This window comes from Heptranchias perlo, chromosome 6 (assembly GCF_035084215.1).
Source record: "Heptranchias perlo isolate sHepPer1 chromosome 6, sHepPer1.hap1, whole genome shotgun sequence".
Classification (NCBI taxonomy): Eukaryota; Metazoa; Chordata; class Chondrichthyes; order Hexanchiformes; family Hexanchidae; genus Heptranchias; species Heptranchias perlo.
Genome location: NC_090330.1, coordinates 36,092,530 through 36,114,517, shown reverse-complemented (window position 1 = coordinate 36,114,517; position 21,988 = coordinate 36,092,530). Strand labels below are relative to the sequence as shown.

At 41.4% G+C, this 21,988-nt stretch overlaps 1 protein-coding gene across 1 annotated transcript in view; it reads left to right on the top strand.

Annotated features, from left to right (window-relative positions):
• Positions 1-21,988, top strand: part of LOC137322901 (probable ribonuclease ZC3H12C) — a 63,253-nt gene that overhangs the window by 16,918 nt on the left and 24,347 nt on the right. Inside the window, exon 2 of the mRNA XM_067986114.1 lies at positions 15,491-16,252. Coding sequence (XP_067842215.1) covers positions 15,567-16,252 — 686 coding nt within the window. The 5' untranslated portion in view covers positions 15,491-15,566. The remainder of the gene's footprint in view (positions 1-15,490; positions 16,253-21,988) is intronic.

Below are 21,988 nucleotides of genomic sequence, written 5' to 3'. Positions count from 1 at the left end.
TATCAAAACAGATGAACTGACACTGAATTGAAGGTAACTTTGTGACATGGGTCAGTAATTGGTTTGGGAGGTTGGGGACAGAGTAGGGATAAAGGGTTTGTTCTCTGATTGTTGGGATGTGATAAGTGGTGGTCTTTAGGGACCTGGGGCCTCAACTTCTCACCATAGATATTAATAACTTGGATAAAGAAATAGAGTTGTATATCCAAATTTGCAGATGACATTAACATAGGAGGCATAGTAAGTTGTGTGGTTGGGAGCAGGAAGTTACAAAGGGCCATAGATTAATTTTTTTTTTAATTTGTTCATGGGATGTGGATGTCGCTGGCAAGGTCGGCATTTATTGCCCATCCCTAAAAGCCCTTGAGAAGGCGGTGGTGAGCCGCCGCCTTGAACCGCCGCAGTCCGTGTGGTGAAGGTTCTCCCACAGTGCTGTTAGGTAGGGAGTTCCAGGATTTTGACCCAGCGACGATGAAGGAATGGCGATTATATTTCCAAGTCGGAATGGTGCGTGACTTGGAGGGGAACGTGCAGGTGGTGTTGTTCCCATGTGCCTGCTGCCCTTGTCCTTCTAGGTGGTAGAGGTTGTGGGTTTGGGAGATGCTGTCGAAGAAGCCTTGGCGAGTTGCTGCAGTGCATCCTGTGGATGGTACACACTGCAGCCACGGTGCGCCGGTGGTGAAGGGAGTGAATGTTTAGGGTGGTGGATGGAGTGCCAATCAAGTGGGCTGCTTTGTCCTGGATGCTGTCGAGCTTCTTGAGTGGTGTTGGAGCTGCACTCATCCAGGCAAGTGGAGAGTATTCTATCACACTCCTGACTTGTGCCTTTATAGATGCTGGAGTCAGGAGGTGAGTCACTCGACACACAATACCCAGCCTTTGACCTGCTCTTGTAGCCACAGTATTTATGTGGCTGGTCCAGTTAAGTTTCTGGTCAATGGTGACCCCCCAGGATGTTGATGGTGGGGGATTCGGCGAAGAGCAGGGGAGTTATTATCTGAGGGGTTGCGAATGGAACTGAACACTTGGCGATCATCAGCGAACATCCCCATTTCTGACCTTATGATGGAGGGAAGGTCATTGATGAAGCAGCTGAAGATGGTTGGGCCTAGGACACTGCCCTGAGGAACTCCTGCAGCACTGTCCTGGGCTGAGATGATTGGCCTCCAACAACCACTACCATCTTCCTTTGTGCTAGATATGATTCCAGCCACTGGAGAGTTTTCCCCCTGATTCCCATTGACTTCAATTTTACTAGGGCTCCTTGGTGCCACACTCGGTCAAATGCTGCCATGATGTGAAGTGCAAAGACGGGACTTCGCCTCCACGAGGACTGTGCGGTGGTCACTCCTACCAATACTGTCGTGGACCAATGCATCTGCGATAGGTAGATTGGTGAAGACGAGGTCAAGTAGGTTTTTCCTTTGTGTTAGTTCGCTCACCACCTGCCGCAGGCCCAGTCTCTCAGCTCTGTTCTTCGGGACTCCATCAGTAGTGGTGCTACCGAGCCACTCTTGGTGATGGACATTGAAGTCCCCTACCCAGAGTACATTCTGTGCCCTTGCTACCCTCACTGCTTCCTCCAAGTGGTGCTCAACATGAAGGAGGACTGATTCATCAGCTGAGGGAGGGCGGTAGGTGATAATCAGCAGGCGGTTTCCTTGCCCATGTTTGACCTGATGCCATGAGATTTCATGGGGTCCGGAGTCAATGTTGAGGTCTCCCAGGGCCACTCCCTCCTGACTATACCACTGTACCGCCACCTCTGGTGGGTCTGTCTGCCGGTGGGACATGACATACCCAGGGATGGTGATGGAAGAGCCTGGGACGTTGGCCGAAAGGTGTGATTCTGAGAGTATGGCTGTCAGACTGTTGCTTGACTAGTCTGTAGGACAGCTCTCCCAATTTTGGCACAAGTCCCCAGATGTTAGTGAGGAGGACTTTGTAGGGTCGATTGGGCTTGGTTTGCCTTTGTCGTGTCCGGTGCCTAGTGGTCCGTCCAGTTTCAATGGGATGAGAACAAATCTAGCCCGGGTAAATTGGAACCAAAGATTGGCAGGCAAAACTGTAATTGAACAATGGGTGGCCTTTAAGGAGGAGATGGTCCGGGTTCAGTCTAGACACATTCCCACGAGGCAGAAAGGTAGAGTAACTAAAGCCAGAGCTCCCTGGATGACAAGAGATAGAGAGTAAGATGAGATGGAAAAAAGGGGCGTATGGCAGATGTCTGGTTGATAACACAGGTGAGAACCAGGCAGAATATAGAAAGTTCAGAGAGGAAGTGAAAAAGGAAATAAGAGGGGCAAAGAGAGAGTATGAGAATAGACTGGCGGCCAACATGAAAGGGAATCCAAAAGTCTTCAGGCATGTAAATGGTAAATGGGCAGTAAGAGGAGGGGTGGGGCCAATTAGGGACCATAAAGGAGATCCACTCATGAAGGCAGAGGGGATGGCCAAGGTACTAAATGAGTACTTTGCATCTGTCTTTACCAAGGAAGAAGATGCTGCCACAGTCTCAGTTAAGGAAGATATAGTTGAGATACTGGATGGGCTAAAAATTGATAAAGAAGTAGTACTCGAAAGGCTAGCTGTACTTAAAGTAGATAAGTCATCCGATCCGGATGGGATGCATCCTAGGTTGCTGAGAAGTAAGGGTGGAAATTGCAGAGGTACTGGCCATAATCTTCCAAACATCCGTAGATACAGGAGTGGTGCCAGAGGACTGGAGAATTGCTGGGTTTATCCTTACACCCTTGTTCAAAAAAGGGTGTAAGGATAAACCCAGCAACTATAGGCCAGTCAGTTTAACCTCAGTGGTGGGGAAACTTTTAGAAATGGTAATCCAGGACAGAATTAACAGTCACTTGGACGAGGGTGGATTGATTAGGGAAAGCCAGCACGGATTTATTAAAGGCAAATCGTGTTTAACTAACTTGATAGTTTTTTGATGAGGTAACAGAGGGTAGATGAGGGCAATGCAGTTGATGTGGTGTATATGGATTTTCAATCTTGATGATTAGCCTACTGTGTGGCACTTATCAAGTTTGATGAAGTGCCACACAGTAGGCTTATCAAGATTGCAGCCCATGGAATAAAGGGGGCAGTAGCAATATGGATACAGAATTGGCGAAGGGAAAGGAAACAGAGTTGTGGTAAACTGTTGTTTTTCGGCTGGAGGGAGGTGTACAGTGGTGGTCCCCAGGGGTCAGTGCTGGGACCGCTGCTTTTCTTGATATATATTAATGACTTGGACTTGGGTATACAGGGCACAATTTCAAAATTTGCAGATAAAACAAAAGATGGAAGGGTAGTAAACATTGAGGAGGATGGTGATAGACTTAGAGGATATAGACAAGCTGGTGGCATGGGCAGACTCAAGGCAGATGAAATTTAACCCAGAAAAACGTGAAGTGATACATTTCGGGAGGAAGAACGACAAGAGGCAATATAAACTAGAAGGCACAACTCTAAAAAGGGTACAGGAACAGAGATCTGGGGGTGTATGTGCACAAATCATTGTAGGTGGCAGGGCAGGTTGAGAAAGTGGTTAAAAAAACATACGGGATCCTGGACTTTATAAATAGAGTTATAGAGTACAAAAGTATGGTAGTCATGATGAACCTTTATAAAACATTGGTTCAGCCACAGCTGTAGTATTGTGTCCAGTTCTGGGCACCGCACTTTAGGAAAGATGTGAAGGCCTTAGAAAAGGTGCAGTAAGATTCCAGGGATGAGGGACGTTAGTTACGTGGATAGACTGGAGAAGCTGGGGTTGTTCTCCTTGGAACAGAGACGGCTGCAAGGAGATTTGATAGAGGTATTTAAAATCATGAAGGGTCTAGACAGTGTAGATAGAGAGAAACTGTCCCTATTGGCAGAAGGGTCAAGGACCAGAGGACATAGATTTAAGGTGATTGGCAAAAGAACCGAAGGTGACGTGAGGAAAAACTTTTTTACACAGCAAGTGGTTAGGATCTGGAATGCACTGCCTGAGGGGGTGGTGGAGGCAAATTCAATCATGGCCTTCAAAAGGGAACTGGATAAGTACTTGAAAGGGAAAAAATTTGCAGGGCTATGGGGAAAGGGGGGGAGGGGGGGGGCGGCGGAGAGAGTGGGACTAGCTGGATTGCTCTTGCATAGAGCCGGGTCGAATGGCCTCCTTCTGTGCTGTAACTTTTCTATGATCTTGCTCGTCTCCCAGTGTCCAATTCCCTGAAGGATAAAGTTTTTTTTTAAAAAAAATTACCATCTACCCAGTACTTTTCAAACTCATCCAGAGTGGATGATCATACTAATTTCCACAAAGTTACTTTCAGTTCATTGTCAACCCCACAGCTGACTTTAGGTTGCAACTGGGAGTGCCAACATATCTAAATAAGGTTTTCAATTTTTATTATGGTGAATTGAAAGAAAGGAATATAGTTCAGGTCCAACTATTTAAAAATTGGTTTGAATTATAGCCTGATAGTTACATTGATTTAAGTTTTCTATGATCAGTTTGCAACATCATCAATAATTGATATCTGCAGAAATACCAGGGGCAGGCTGTAGAATTGTGAGGTATTCTGGAGGTACTGGCAGAAGATAGCACACTTTAATTTATGTAGACTTCATTTATTTGTTCTCTGTATTAATGAGCTTCAGTAAGCCTTTGTCAGTTCCTCTCCCCGCCCCAAGTTAGCATTGCCTACAGCAAGGTTGTCAAACATACAGCCTGTTGGCCAGATTTGGCCCGTGGAACAGTTTCATCCGGCCCGCAGTGTGCTGCGCCGTATTTCCTGGAATGGGACAAAAATCTCCTTGGCACTACTTCTAACAGCTTGGGAGAGCTGTGCCTTTTTAAATTTTCCACTGCAATAATGGCCACTCCACTCCATGACAACCCCCTTCCCTGGCCTCCAGCTGGTATAGAGAACCGGCACTCGCTTAGGAGTGGCGGAAACTGAACCATCTTGAGAGAGAGAGAGAGACGGAGTGGCGAGAGGTGCGGGGCTGAGCTGGAAGAGAGTGACCAGGGACTTGGAGATTGGGACTCTTTGGGTGGGGGGGGTGTACGAGAGACTGGGACTGGGACTTGGGGGAAGAAAGGGAGACCGGCGAATAGAGGTCAGGTGGAGGGGAATCATAGACTGTAAAATGGAGGTTGGGGAAGAGAGCAAGACTAGGAAAATGGGATTGGGGATGAGGGCTCGGGAGGTTGGGGCTCGAGCAGAAGAGAGGAAAACTGGGGATCAGAGAGATTGGGGCTTGGGTGGGGGAAAGAGCCCTGTGGAATGGGGTGGGGTGGGTAAATGGACCAGCATTTTCTGTAGAGCCAGGAGCAACATGGTAAGTGGGAGCAGCACTGAGCAGCAGCCTGTAAAGGGGTGAGTGAAACTTTGGGACCTTACTGTGGGTAAATAGTGAAAGATTGTTTCCACTGACTGGCGAATGGGGAACAAGGGTACGGAGCTGCATGCCCTGGTTTCCATCACAAACTCAAACACGTGGCGCGTGATACAGGAGGGCCAAGTACAGACCAGCAGCGGCCCAAAGTAGTGTTGTGGAGCTGGGAAGAGCACTTCTGCACCACAGAGGGTGAAGTTTAAAAAAAAACACGTCCCCTTTTGGACCGCTATTTGGGTCGTTGTAGAACTTGAATAACTAGTTGGAGCTTGCATGGCGCATCCTCCACCTAGATTTTCACGCATTTTGCAGAAGAGCCCTGAAAGGTGCAGGACCGTTCTTTACATATTTAAATTGATCCAATGCTGATTTCAGACAGCCACCCAGTACATCTGAAAGTGAGGACCATTCTGCCGACGCAGATTATGTGCAAGACCTTGTCCACAGAAATTGGTATACATTGCACTTGTTTTATCCCCAAAAATAGGTGAAATGCATATCAAGTATGTCCAAATAACTTTTGCTGAATGTGGCCCATGCCAAATGCCAGGATATCGAATCAGGCCCAACATGTAAATTGAGTTTTGACCCCCTTGATCTAGAGTGTGCAGTACGTATTTCTATAAAAGGTATTAGTGTTTTGTCTGTTTGTCATTACTGTATTCTGCACTTGGTACCTCCCCAAATAACAACCAGATCTGTACTATTGTGTCTACGGAATATGCAGGAGTACAGCTGAAAGTGGCATCACTTTATATTGGAAAATTTATAGGAGAATAAATCATGCAAACTCCACTCCAGATTGATATTTGTGGTACTGACTTTAATATATATCCTAGAGTACTAATACTGAATTTATCTCTGTTTTTGAGCAAGTTTATTAGTATAATGCAATGTAAACCAGGCCTGGTCTGACAAGTGTAGTCCATTATCTGTCTTCACACCATTAACTGCGGCAACATTGGTTGCAGATTTAAACATGCTTGGTTTTATTGGGTGAGCTTTTTTAAAAAAAAACTCCATTGCAAGTATTTTTAATCACAGGAAACATTGAGGACATCGCCCTATAAATTTTATACATCTATTTACCATATACATGTAAACATCACACATCACTTCAGAAGTTGAAATGGCGACTGTACATTTTAGTTCTCAAAATGGCTCTTGGGCAAATTGTTAATAAGGTGTTAATTAAGTTGAGTAATAGCAGCAAAAGCGAAGTGTATTTCTGTAGATTTGTTTTTTGCAGGTCTGATTTGCAATTTAAAAGATTAATCTTTAAGCTAGAACTGTAGTATGTATTTGAGTACTGATTGTACCTATAAGCAGAACTGTTAAGTACAGCATGCTAACATTAAAAAAAAAATGTAAATAGTAATTTACTCTTGTGGGGGAGACCAAAGCTAGGGGCCATAAATATAACAGTCATTAATAAATCCAATAGGAAATTCAGGAGAAACTCTTTATCCAGAGAGTGATTAGAATGTGGAACTCGCTACCACAAGGAGTAGTTGAGGCGAATAGCATAGATGCAATTAAGTGGAAGCTGCATAAAAACATGAGGGAGAAAGGAATAGAAGGATATGTTGATAGGGGTGGGAGGAGGCTCGTGTGGAGCATACACACTGGCATGGACCAGTTGGGTCGAATGGCCTCTTTCTGTGTCGTGCATTCTGTGTAAATTTAGTTTAAGGACTCTCTAATCCTATATCCTTGTATAGCATGTCTTGATTACATCTCTAATATTGAATAATTTTAATAGCTAGACATATAATTATTGCTTGATTATTAATTTTGGTGATTGTGCATCACTAACTCAGGGAAGTGCATGTGTGGATGTTGTGTGAAGAATGGATTGGCCTGAGACTTTTCCTCTTCCCCCACCACCCAAGTTGAACAGCCTGATGGCCTCTGTCTGCCTCAGGCACAAAGAATAGTCATTTGGGTGAACTACCAGCACCCAGAACCAAAATCCTTTTAAGAGGGAAGGAAAAGAAAAGAGAAATGAACAGACTGTTGTGCCTGCCTTCAGCCTTCAATGGGGATACGCTCAGTAATCAAAAAAAAACTACATTTTTAAAGCGAGATATAATAGAGATGTGATGCTTATCTGTTGATCTGAAGGATTAAGGAAAGGATAATGATTTCAGAGAAGAGAGTACAGGAATTTACAAGTGTAGACAAAAGTGAGGGGATTATTGAATAATGGATAATACTAGAATCAGTAAGTGAGTCATCACAGATCAAAGAAATAGTCAGGCTGATGTTTGACCTGAAAAATGAATAGTCGGGGATTGCAGCTAGAGACCAGTACACCCAGGGACAGGGGTTGTGCTAAGGGGAACCAAGGAAATGTGGATACTGAGTGGATTAAGGTTCATAGTAGCAACAAAGGAAGCCAGTCCTTAGTATGTCTGCATATACCAATTATAGATGACCATTACAAAATGATCACAGACATAATGCTGAGCTTGCAGGATAAATACATACCCAGACTAAACAAGTTTGACCCTAAATGGATTAACAAGTTAAACAGAAGACAAATAAAGAAGGGAAAATGACCTCCATAGATCCTGCCAGTAAAAGGGGAACAGGTTCACTGACATAAATATAAGAACAAGCAGAAACACATTAAAAGGGTGATCAGAGGGGCAAAAAAAGACCTACAAAAAATCATAACGGCAACAAATTCTTATAGTACTTTAATGGTACAAGAGCTGTCAAAGGGGAGAACAATAAAAGATGCAAATAGGCTTGAAATGGAGGGTGTCCGGCACGGACACGATGGACTGAATGGCCTCCTTCTGAGCAAACAAGATAGTTTAATAGTCTCAATAATTACATCTCCAAATATTCACAAGGGAAGGCATAAGCAGCAGCACCACCACCTCCCAATCAGCGGTAACCTAATCAGAGTTAATAACTATCTGTATAAGAGGACTTCCATCTCTCTTATATCTGAGGGGGCTCAAAACAAACACATTTCCAAAGAAAGATGGTATTTATCCCAGTGTACTGAGTGAAAATGGGAGGAGATTTTTGAGGCATTGACTATCATCATGAAGAAGGCACTGGAAACTGGATAGGTTCCAGTCGATTGGAAAATGGCTAATATAATGACCATTTTTAAAAAGGGTGTCAAAATAGACACCGGCATCTACAGATGGATTTGTCTTATTTCAAACCTGAACAAAATAATGGAATTGATTATCCAGAGTAAACTTGACGAAGGACGAAGGAGGAAAGCTCCGACAGCTTGTGATTTTCAAATAAAACTGTTGGACTATAACCTGGTGTTGTAAGATTCCTTACATTTATTCAACCCCAAGCTGAGCTTCCCACCCCATACCCTCTCCATCAGAGTGCCTATTTTCACATCCGTAATATTGCCCATCTCTGCCCCTGCCCCAGCCCATCTGCTGCCGAAACCCTTATCCATGTCTTTTGGCACCTCCAGACTTGACTATTGCAATGCTCTCCTGGCCAGCCTTCCAACCTCCATAAGCTTCAGCTCCTCCAACTCTACTGCCTATATCCTGACTCACTCACCCATCACTCCTGTCTTTGCTGACCTACATTGGCTTCCGTTTCTCCAATGCTTCAAGTTTAAAATTCTCATCTTCGTGTTTTAATCCCTTCGTGGCCCCACTCCTTTGTAACCTGTTCAGCCCTACAACCATCAGAGAACTCTGCGTTTCTTCAATCTGCATTCTTGTGCATCTTGAAATCCCTTTGCTCCACCATGGCAGCCGTACCTTCAGCAATTTAGGCCCAATGCTTTGGAATTAACTCCCTAAACTCCTCTGCCGCCCCACCTCCTTTAAGCCGCTCTTTAAAAACCACGTTTTTGACCAAGCTTTTATTTACCCCTCCTATTTTCTCCTAATTCGTCTTGGTGTTGAAACATTTCTGTGAAGCGGCTTAGGATATTTTTCTGTGTTAAAGGTACTGTGTTAATGCATGTTGTTATTTGATTAGTATTGTAAATATAGTTTTGTTTACTTAGCAGCCATTGTATTTTCTTGTAGATGGAAAATCCTCAAGAGCACCACATAGTGTTGATTCATGAAAGAGCATGGGAATTTTTTTTGTCTAATCATTATGCTATCACGAATTTTGATCTTGTTCACAAACCTATGCATGCAACTTGCACACCTGCAATCTTGTAGCGCTTCTGCTTGAGATTTCACCTGAGTGGAAAATCTGGGATGAAGTAGCATGAAGTATAATTTGTGCTCATCCAATGTAAAGTGGGCAGAATCTGCAGTCATTTCTGGGTCAGCCTAATTTAAATAGTCAGATGAGCTCCGGACATCAGGAACACCACTAATTGGGAATTCGCCTGTCAGTTGCGAGAACTAATATGCTGCTGCAGGATGTAAAAGTTGTGCAGGAGAGATGCTTTTAAATCCATCGGATCATTGCTGAGAACAAGAAACTGGGGCTAAATAGGAACTTTTCTACTGTTATATGAATATTATCTTAAAGAAAATTCTGCTAGGGTACATTGGTCCTAAGGTTAGACCTTTAATTGCTTTTTTTTTGGCCCTACTATATAAATACTCCTTCAAGTACTTGGAGGATCAGAAGTATGATCTCCCCAGTACCTTGCAAGTCTGAGTGCTTTTGCATATATAGTTTTTAAGAGCTGTTTCCTATTACAGCTCTTGATACAAAATTTTTCACAGTACTATTTTGGAAGTAGTGTAATTTTTGATTTGATGCCCAAATTTATGCTATGTTTTCTATTGTTTTTCAGCTTTCTATAGTCTTCAAATTGGTACATTCTGTATTTTCAGCTTTAAAATGATTACCGAAAGTATTACTTGTTTGTGTTTCGATGGGTTAATTACCATGGAGCCAAATTTCCAGTGGAGCCCTTTTGGGAGTAGATCTGTGACTGCTGCATAGATGCAACCCTGACCCTATCCCAAATATCAGGGTCATGGGCATTTGCATGCTGTTGTCTGTACTATTTATGACACAACTGGGTTACCCACCTTGAGATGTTTTCCAGAGTTTCTGCTGTTCTTCCACCGAAGTTATGGCGGATGAGTGGAAGAACCCCCTGGAAATTCACTCCCACTTTTTTAATGCTCCCATTTAGAACCATAGAAGTTTACAATACAGAAGGAGGCCATTTGGCCCACAGTGTCTGCTGGCTCTTTGCTAGAGCTAATCCTGCTTCCCTGCTCCATCTCTACAGTCCCACATCTTTTTCTGCTTGTTTTATCTATTCTTCCCTTATAAGATGCAATGGTCTCTGCCTTAACTACTTACTGTGGCAAAGCATTCCATGTTCGCACTCTGCTTATAGATGTTTCTCCTAAACTCTCTTCATTCTGACAATTTTATATTGATGACCCCTCATCACTTACTGCACAACCAGAGGAAATAGACTTTTCCTATTGCTCTATCAAAACCCTTCATAATTTTGAAAACCTCTATTAAAACTCCTTTAACTTTCACTGCTCCAATGGAAGTGGTCTTAGTATCTATCTCATTGGATGTGAAAAGCTTTGGTATCATCCTGATGCATGCTGTATCCTAATTTTTGTTTTAATGTCATTTCTATGATGGGGCACTCAAAATTGCATGCAGTGTTCTTAATGTGATTTAACCACTGCCTTGTACAAATCTATCATTACTTGTTTGCTCTTATACTCTATGACCCTATTTTTTTATAACCCAAAATGCTATTTCTCTCCACAAACTGTTTTACTATCAGTCTGTTTTTGGACAACTAGAATTGCCTTTAATTATAAATCCTATTGTTAATATAGACCGTGCTAATTTGTTTACAGATTTCATCCTCCATTTCCTTTCTACTGTTCAGTCTATAACATACTTCCAGAAATATGACTAATCCCTTTCTATTCTTCAGTTCAATCCAGAAGATTCTGTTTGGACCACTTCTTTATTTCAATCCTTATGCTTTAGAGCTATGATATTGTTCCTAATATTGGTACTTCTCCTTTCTCTTTTCCCCCCTGAAAGTTTTATACCCAGATATATTTTCTGATCTAGTTATTGGTATTATGTCATGACTTTCTATTTTAATTAATGACTCTTATTTCTTCAAATGTGCTTTGCATTAATATACACATATTTTAATTTAGATTCTCTTAGCCTGGCAATTACTTTGTTTTGCCTTACCACATCCTGATTTTTATTTTAAAATTCTCCTGTTCAAGTTATTTTAAACTTTCTTCCTCCCTATTTCCTGTACACTTAAAGCTTACTTTCCTTTCCAAATGGACTATTCTACTCTTGCTTTTTCCCAGCCCTGCCATATCACTTTAAACCTTTTCCCCCAGTTCTGGTTGATCTCCCCATGAGGATATATTGGTTCCAGTTCTGGTATGGTGTAGACTGTCCCCTTGAAACAGCTCACTCCTTTCCCAGATCTGCTCTCAGTGCCCCAGTAATCTGGATCCTTTATCCCCCTCCAAGAGTTTCTGTACCTGTTTCATTAGGTCCTTTATCCTACCAACTGGGAGACAACCCACTTTTTGGGACTCACATTTAATATTACAGAAGCAACTGTCTACCCTTCACTTAAATCTTCCACTACCACTAGATCCCTGCACTCAACTTTTGTTTCTCTTTCTTTCCCTCCCCACACAACCCCCTTTTTTCACATTGCCGCAGTATTGTTTTGTGACTGTTCTCCCTTGAGGAGTTGCCCTTTAAAAGTATTCAGTATTGAAAACCTATTGTCTGGATAAAGTTGATATTTTTTACCCATCATTTAGCTCTTTCTATCTCCAAAGACCTTGTACTGGGAGGAGAGAGGAGCAGAAAATCATGGCAAGATGCATATTGTTGAGTATTCATCTCACAGGTTTTTATGTCTAAAAGAAAGAACTTGCACTTTATAGTGGCTTTTATGTTCTCAGGACATCCCAAAGCTAGTCTAAATTATTTTAGTTGTTTTGTGGGAGGATGTACCTTTTGCATTACAGATATAATCTCTTGAGAATCTTGTTTTAGATACTGTGAAATGTACAACCACTTCACAAAATTGTGCTGTCAAACTCTTATCATTGATGCAGCAGTACCACTGAATTCAGTCTCATACTGATTTTTGAGGTTTTTTTTGGTAACTCATCTGTTATTGATTTGAAATGTCATGTGTGTGTCTCACATTCTTTGCAAAACTAAACTTTAATCATGAGGTTTCCTGTTACAAAATTGTAATATCTAATATTTTTATAATAGAGGATTGAGCGTGAAATATACTGTAGCTACTGGCCTGAGAATGGTAGCTGCAGTATTAGTCTAGCCAGGCAGTACCTTTTTATGTACTGCCTGTTTCTGATTTAAAATTCTCACCCAGCAAAGAACTCTGCATCCATGGTTATGGGCATAGTCAAAGTTCCCTTGCAGGCAGTTAAAATGTCAATTTTTTAAGAGCACAGGAAGGAACTTTGGGTAATTTTTACAAACAGCGCAGGAGGTCCAAAGCAGTGGTGATATTGAAGCTGCAGTATAAATGTACCCCAAAAATTATTTTCTCACTATGTACAGACAAGCATGTTCTTTGACTGAATGCAATGATTTCATTTACTGATGGTCTCTATGGGCTAAACAATGAAAATCGTACTCAATTTCAGTAGAAATGGATTGAAGTTTCAATACACTGAATGTTTAGTTGTTTAGTCCAGTTGTGTGATGAGTGAATTAATACATTTGGAGTTCTGCCACTGAGTTTCACTAGCATGTAAACACAATGTTTACCCTCATCTGATGTCCATTGTATCAAAACATCCTCTTTAACCCTTGGTCTGAAATTCTGCTCTGAGTGTAATTGCACTGGCGTATTTTGTGCAGCTAGCACAGAGAAGCAATTTCTCCGGAGTTTCTGCGGTCCCCTTATTTACATAGTGTTTACATCATTACAATCATGTTTATAGCATGATTTGCACTGGTAGTGCAGAGGTTAGGATTTCTTGGGCAGGGCCAGGAATATTCTAGTGGTGTTTCTTAAAGTAGTATCTGCTTTTCCTGTTGATGGCAAAGCTTGAAATTAGACACTTTCAGCTGCATTTGTGCTGAGATGAGATCTGAGAAGGCTTATGTCCAGGAGAAGACAGCCTGTATTGAACGTTCGAACGTACGCACGAATATACATTCGTACGTACGCCATTCGGCCCCTCAAGCCTGCTCTGCCATTTGATAAGATCATGGCTGATCTGATTGTGACCTCAACCCTACTTTCCCGTCTACCTACTATGACTTTTGACTCCCTTGTTAATCAAGAATCTATCTAATTCAGCCTTAAAAAATATGCAGTGACCCTCCCTCCACAGCTCTCTGGGGAAGGGAGTTCCACAGACTCACGAACCTCCTGAGAAAAAAATTCTCCTCATCTCCGTCTTAAATGGAAGACCCCTTATTTTTAAACTGTGTCCCCTAGTTGTAGTCTCTCCCACAAGGGGAGAAACACCCTCTCAGCATCTACCCCTTCAAGTCCCTTCAGGATCTTATATGTTTCAATAAGATCACCTCTCATTCTTCTAAACTCCAATGTATACAGGTTCAACTTGTCCAACCTTTCCTCATAAGATAACCACCTTATCCCAGGAACCAGTCGAATGAACCTTCTCTGCACCACCTCTAAAGCAATTATGTCCTTTCTTAAATAAGGAGACCAAAACTGCACATCGTATTCTAGATGTGGTCTCATCAATACTCTGTACAACTGTAGCAAAACATCTCTACTTTTATATTCCATTCCCCTTGCAATAAATGACAACATTCCATTTGCCTTCCTAATCACTTGCTATACCTGCATACTAACTTTGTGATTCATGTACTAGGGCACCCAGATCCCTCTGTACCTCAGTTCTGTAATCTCTCTCCATTTAAATAATAAACTTTTCTATTCCTCCTGCCACATTTTCCCACATTATACTCCATCTGTCAAATTTTTGCCCACTCACTTAAGCTATCTATATTCCTTTGCAGACTCCTTATGTCCTCTTCACAACTTACTTTCCTACCTACCTTTGTATCATCAGCAAATTTAGCAACCATACATTCGGTCCCTTCATCCAAGTCATTGATAAAGGTTGTAAATAGTTGAGGCCCAAGCACTGATCCCTGTGGCACTCCACTCGTTACATTTTGCCAACCTGAAAATGACCCATTTATGCCTACTCTGTTTCCTGTTAGCTAACCAATCCTTTATCCATGCTAATATGTTACCCCCTACACCATGAGCTCTTATTTTGTGTAGTAGCCTTTGATGTGGCATCTTGTTAAATGCTTCTGGAAATCCAAGTACACCACATCCACAGAATCCCCTTTATCCACATTGCTTGTTACTTCCTCAAAGAGCTCTAATAAATTAGTCAAGCACAATTTCCCTTTTACAAAGCTGTATTGACCCTGCCTGATTGCATTGAGATTTTCCAAGTGCCCTGCCATAACCTCCTTAATAATAGATTCTAGAATTTTCCCTATTACAGATATTAAGCTAACTGACCTGTAATTTCCTTCTTTCTGTCTCCCTCCTTTCTTGAATAGAGGAGCGCAACCCAAAGAAAAAAAACAATGTTGCAATGATAAGACACCAAAAACAGCAAAACAAAACTAGGACTAATCTCATCAAGAAGTCAGTCCACAAAGTTTTAAAGCTATTTCTAATTGCTGTGCTCCTGTACAAATGTGCTTCGCTCCAGCCTTTAAAAATACACAGCACTGGCCTCTGCCAATGGGGAAATGCATCTGAATTCCCAGGACGGCAAGGAAACTCCCCTAAATAAGGCTTGCACCATGGTGCAACTCAAGCCTCCCAATCACCAAGTGCAGCTCCATTGAAAAGCCCAGGACTGGTGCAAAATGGGCACTAAGCCAAAGATCCTGGTTTTCTACTCCCTCTGTGGCTGGCATGCACCTGTACTGCTGGTGCATATAGTGGAATTTCACCCCCTACATTTCCTGCGGCAGGGTTCCTAATGTAATGAGAAATTGAAACAACTGTTGCAAAAAAAAATTGTTCTTGATTTGTCTAATTTGAATGATTTGTTTAGTTCTACGTTTTTTTTAAATGAGGAAATGAACAATCATTTTGAAATCCAATTTTTTTTCCACCTTCTAGAAATACAGCCCGTTGTGTGTCCAAAAACGTAAAACTCCAGGATTGACTCCACATACATGCAACAAACAACAAATTCATGGGCTTGAAGGATCACTCTGTGCATGAGAACAACATTGTTCTGGGACTACAACATCTCAATGTGGAAAGCACTGACAAATCGCTGAACGTGATTACATCTTGGTCAATGGTGGAAAAAACAGCAATGGATAAAGGGTACTCTAGTACAGAGAAGGTTGGGGAGTGGGCAGTGCAAGACACAGACAGCTCGGGTTCAGACAGTGAATTGGAACAGTTGGGAATTGCCATGTTAGAGACTGGTCCTATAAATAAAGCTCACCGAGAGCTTTGTAGGTCACCTGGTTTGGAATCAAATCTACTAAAATGCAATGAGGCTGTCCAGGATTTTAAAATAGATGCTGAAACAAAACCAAAGGAAGATTTAAGACCTACTGTTGAAGACAAAGACTACCAAACCAAAATGGAGTTTGCACTGAAATTAGGATATTCAGAAGAACAAGTACAGCTTGTCCTGAACAAATTAGGAACAGATGCCCTACCTAATGATATACTAGGTGAACTTGTTAAGCTGGGGAACAAACTTGACTCTGATGCCTCCTGTGGCACAAGTAACCCTGGAACTATGACTCCACGAGACACAACTTCAACAGATTCTCAAAGGTCTGATTCCCCTGTAGAAGAATTGGTGGATGATGGTGATAATCTAAAACCAGTAGTCATTGATGGCAGTAATGTGGCAATGAGGTGAGTGGGGAAAATTGTATGTTTCCCTACCTTGGTAGCCCACTAGCTCTAGCAATTGGACATTGAACTCCCAACCAGAGGCTTAAGCTTTACTGCCTGCATTGGTTTAATACAAAATATGATTTATTGTGAGGGGTGACGGAGAGGAGAAGTAGAGCATCCAGCTACCAACAAAAGCATGTTTCATGCCATTCCACAAGTGACTTATCAACAATCATTATTGAAGTCCCTCCAACCCAGATAGGCTTCTCATTGTTAAATTAAAGCTTAGAAGATAGAAATGGGCACATTGTTATTTGACTCCCGGCACTGACTAAATACACTTGTAATAACATTCTCTCCATCTGTCGCATATGGCACCTGTTATTAGTTTCACAAGTGGGTGTTCTTGAAGGAGCTTATAGCATCTCTATCTTTCCAGTTTTAACATAACATGACCGCAAGTCACTGTGCAAATTTTCCGTTTTACTCTTGGTACACAGTGGGCGAACTTAATTGTGCTGGCATGCTTTTCCTTTGTGTGGGCTGCCAATAAGTTATACATCTAAGACTATAGTGGGAGTTGTGTATAGGACCCCTGGCAGCAGCTCTGAAGTGCTAGATTGTATAAATGCAGAGATGTAACAAAGGCATAGTGGTCTTAATGGGGGACTTTAACTTTCACATAGATTGGGGAAAGCAGACTAGCAACTGTCAGAAAGGTAGTGAATTTCTTGAGTGTGTCTGGGATAGTTTTCTACAGCAGTATGTCCTAGAGGCAACAAGGGGACAAGCCATACTAGATTTAGTAATGAGTAATGAACCAGATTTAGTTAACAGCATAACTGTACGCGAAAATCTATCCAATAGCAATCATAACATGATCGAGTTCAATGTAGTGTTTGAAAGGGAAAAAAGTGAGTCAGCTGCTAAGATTCTAGACTTGGGTAAGGCCGACTTCAATGGGATGAGACAGACTGTCCACAGTAAACTGGGCAAATCTGTTAATGGGTAAAACGACTGATGATCAGTGGGAAATGTTTGAAGAAACATTTAACGTGATACAGAATCGGCTTATACCCCTGAGGGGCAAGAACTCTACTTGCCAACAAAAACAGCCATGGACAACTAAAGAGGTAAGGGACAGTATAAGACATAAGGAAAGGGCATACAAAAAGGCAGAAAATGGCACAGATCCTGGCGAATGGGAAAGATACAAAGATCAACAAAGGGTCACAAAACAGATAGTAAGAGCTACAAAAAGAGAGTATGAAAAGAAACTTGCAAGGGATATCAAAACCAATACGAAGAACTTTTATAGTTATATTAGGAAAAAGAGGGTGGTCAGGAGCAGTGTTGGCCCCTTAAAAACTGAAAGTGGGGATATTGTCATTGACAATGGGGAAATGGCGGACATGTTGAACAATTACTTTGCGTCAGTATTTACAGTAGAAAAAGAGGATAGCATGCCGGAAATCCCAAGAAAACTAATATTGAATCAGGGACAGGGACTCAATAAAATTAACATAAGTAAAGCAACAGTAATGAATAAAATAATAGCACTAAAGAGTGACAAATCCCCAGGACCAGATGGTTTCCATCCCAGCGTTTTAAAGGAAGTAGGGCATCTGCAATCTGCTCACCTAACTATAATCTTTCAAAGTTCTCTAGATTCAGGAACTGTCCCTCTAGATTGGACAATTGCACGTCACTCCGCTTTTTAAGAAAGGAGAGAGGGGGAAACTGGGGAATTATAGACCAGTTAGCCTAACATCTGTTGTGGGGAAATTGCTGGAGTCTATAAGGATAGGGTGACTGAACACCTCGAATTTTCAGTTAATTAGAGAGAGCCAGCATGGATTTGTGAAAGGTAGGTCGTGCCTGACAAACCTGATTGAATTTTTTGAAGAGGTGACTAAAGTAGTGGACAGGGGAATGTCAATGGATGTTATTTATATGGACTTCCAGGAGGCATTTGATAAGGTCCCACATAAGAGATGTTAGCTAAGATAGAAGCCCATGGAATCGAGGGAAAAGTACGGACTTGGTTAGGAAATTGGCTGAGCGAAAGGTGACAGAGAGTAGGGATAATGGGTAAGTATTCACATTGGCAGGATGTGACTAGTGGAGTCCCGCAGGGTTCTGTCTTGGGGCTTCAATTATTCACAATATTTATTAACGACTTAGATGAAGGCATAGAAAGTCTCATATCTAAGTTTGCCGATGACACACCAATTGGTGGCATTGTAAGCAGTGTAGATGGATACATAAAATTACAAAGCGATATTGATAGATTAGGTGAATGGGCAAAACTGAGGCAGATGGAATTCAATGTAGACAAATGTGAGGTCATCCACTTTGGATCAAAAAAGAATAGAACAGGGTACTTTCTAAATGGTTAAAAAGTTAAAAACAGTGGATGTCCAAAGGGACTTAGGGGTTCAGGTACATAGATCATTGAAGTGTCATGAACAGGTGCAGAAAATAATCAAGAAGGCTAATGGAATGTTGGCCTTTATATCTAGAGGGCTGGAGTACAAGGGGGCAGAAGTTATGCTGCAGCTATACAAAACCCTGGTTAGACCGCACCTGGAGTACTGTGAGCAGTTCCTGACACCGCACCTTCGGAAGGACATATTGGCCTTGGAGGGAGTGCAGTGTAGGTTTACTAGAATGATACCCGGACTTCAAGGATTAAGTTACCAGGAGAGATTACACAAATTGGGGTTGTATTCTCTAGCGTTTCGAAGGTTAAGGGGTGATCTGATCAAAGTTTATAAGATATTAAGGGGAACGGATAGGTTGGATAGAGAGAAACTATTTCCACTGGTTGGGGATTCTAGGAGTAGGGGGTACAGTCTAAAAATTAGAGCCAGACCTTTCAGGAGTGAGATTAGAAAACATTTCTACACACAAAGGGTGGTAGAAGTTTGGAACTCTCTTCCGCAAACGGCAATTGATACTAGCTCAATTGCTAAATTTAAATCTGAGATAGATAGCTTTTTAGCAACCAAAGGTATTAACGGATATGGGCCAAAGGCAGGTATATGGAGTTAGATCACAGATCAGCCATGATCTTATCAAATGGCGGAGCAGGCACGAGGGGCTGAATGGCCTACTCCTGTTCCTATGTTCCTATACATGTTTGTTGGCAGAACTGTCCTGTTTTTAAAAAATCATTATTGTTTGAATTGGTGGCATTTGTGATGTGACCAGGACAGTCTTTGTTTTAATGGCTTTCTGTTGGTGCTTTTTTTAGCTTTAGGGATGTTATTTTTTATAAATCAAAACCCTTTTTCTTCTCCCACCCCCACCCAAAGTTACTCCCACTAAATAGACTGGGAGCTGGAAGAAAGATGATAATTCAAGAATTTAAAATTAATTTTGATAGATATAAATATGGAATGGAAAAGAAAAGATTTAGATGGGCAATTCATTTTTTAAAAGACAAAATAGTGGAGGAAGGAGCTAAAGCGGTTCGCAGAATTAGTGTTTAAATTTGTTTCTGTTCTTGTCACCGTAATAAAGTTCCTGATGTTTTTGGGACTTTATTACTGTAAATATATTTGCTAAATCACTGGATTTTCTATCTAGTAATTTTTTTTTCAGGTCTCTAAGGCTTGCTTTTTCTAATCTTAGGTTTTGAAGGGAGGAAAATATTTCAATTGACTTGGCAGTGAAAAGTAGTGACTGAGTGCGTCAATGGAGAGTGAAATTCATAAACTAAGCTTTATTCTACAATTATTGCAAAATCCCATGCTCTTTCAAAGGTTTTACACACAGCAGCGCTAATGCCTAAATGCAATAGGCAGGGCTTTCGATTGAAGCAACAACAATGAATTTGGAAGTTTGCATACATGCTAACCTAAATATCTAAATCTGACCAGCTTCAAAAAAAAAGTCTGTTGCAGCTCTCAAAAAGCAGACTTAAAGAATAAACTTGACTATAAGCTTATGACATGAGAAAACAAGTAGTTACATGAGCTTTATAACATAAACTGTAGATATGCCATAATAATCTTTCATTTGTTTTGGATGAATAAAAGCATACGTACATGATAGCCCAAAGGGAGAAATACGAATGCTGAAATCACAAAATTGTTGATGCATTTCTGGGAGGCGCCTGGGGGCATTGTCCCCAGGAAAATTTTGAATTTTTACATTTATAATTATGCTTTCTGGTTAATGTCAAGCACTTTTTATTCTTCACAATTGATAGAATTTTAATTTTAAGAAAAAGGAAGAACGGTGTGACATTTTGGATTTTCAGCAGGCCAGCCCATTTTCCACTCCCACCCCAACTCTGAGGCACTTATTCCCATCTTCCATTCAGCTCCCCCGGTTCAGGATCTGTATATAAATATGGCATTGCCAAAGACGTACAAGAGAAAGTGCCACCATCCTTTGAGATTTGCACCCTATAGCCTTCCTTCCTTCCTGCCTTCCTTCCCTCCCTCTAAATTTATTAATTTATAAATCTGTTGAGCAATTTTATAACTTATGCAAATATCCTGCATTTGATTGGGTAATATACACATTTATTCCACTGTGTAAGCAAATTTCTTACAGCTAATTGGATGGTGTGCAAATTCATTATAACAACTGAAGGCTAGTCAGGCGATCTAATGAAACCACCCAAAAAATAATTCTAATTATTTTGTTTCTGCCATTTTTTTTCCATAGTAACTGAAAAGTCTAATGTGCAAAATAAGGTTTTAACAAAATAAAAACATTCAAAAATTAACTTTCACAATGACAACATGTTTAATTTTACACACAGAATTATCTTTGTGCCTTTTAATGCCTTCATTCCAGTTTTTACTTCAAGGCGTCAGCTTCTGTCCAACCTAGGCTTGAAGTTTATATTTTGTCTAATCACTGTTAGCTTCAAGAAGATGCCACAATCTGCAATGTTCACAATTTCCCACCATATATCTGTAGGATTTTCTCACTACTGCTTGACTGAGAGGGCTTCTGACTGTCGGCAAATATGGTAACTGGATTTTATGCTTCGAACCAGTGCCGTCATATCCTGAAGCCCTGTGTCTCGCCATCATCCCCTCCCCTGTGCTGATGGGCCCTGGTACCTCTATTGATTGCTTCTATACCCCAAGACCACCATCCTGCCAAAGTACTGTATTACCCTGGGAACTTTCCCCATGACTGACAGACCCCAGGAATCACCCAGTAAACCAAAACCCACATCTTACCTCCCCAGTAATCCTAAAACTCCCAACTTCCCCCTCGGCATATCTTACAACTATCTCTTGCCCCAATGCTACTCAAGACCGCCAAACCCCAACCCTTCCCTTTACAGTGAAGCCTGCATACCTCTCCCCATTATGTGTTTCCTACTATCTTATGTATCCTGGGTTTTAAAAATGTAAGAGAAAAATTAAATATCTAGATAAAGCAACATAGGAATAATAAAGGACACTCATTTGTGGTTTTCACAGAAGAATGGACAGAATTTGATCACCAAAGTATAGATTTTGAAAAAAGACAGAATCCTAAGTAGTACCTTTCCCACAGAGTACCTCAGCAGAGCCCTTTAAAGGACTGACTAGTTTTAACACAGCTCCACTTAAGCAGTTCAACAACAACTTGCATTTAGATAGCACCTTTAACGGAGTAAAATGTCCCAAGGTGTTTCACGAGCATTATCAACAAAATTTGACACCGAGCTGCATAAGGAGATATTAGGACAGGTGGTCAGAGATAAGTTTTAAGGAGCGTCTTAAAGGAGGAGAGAGAGGC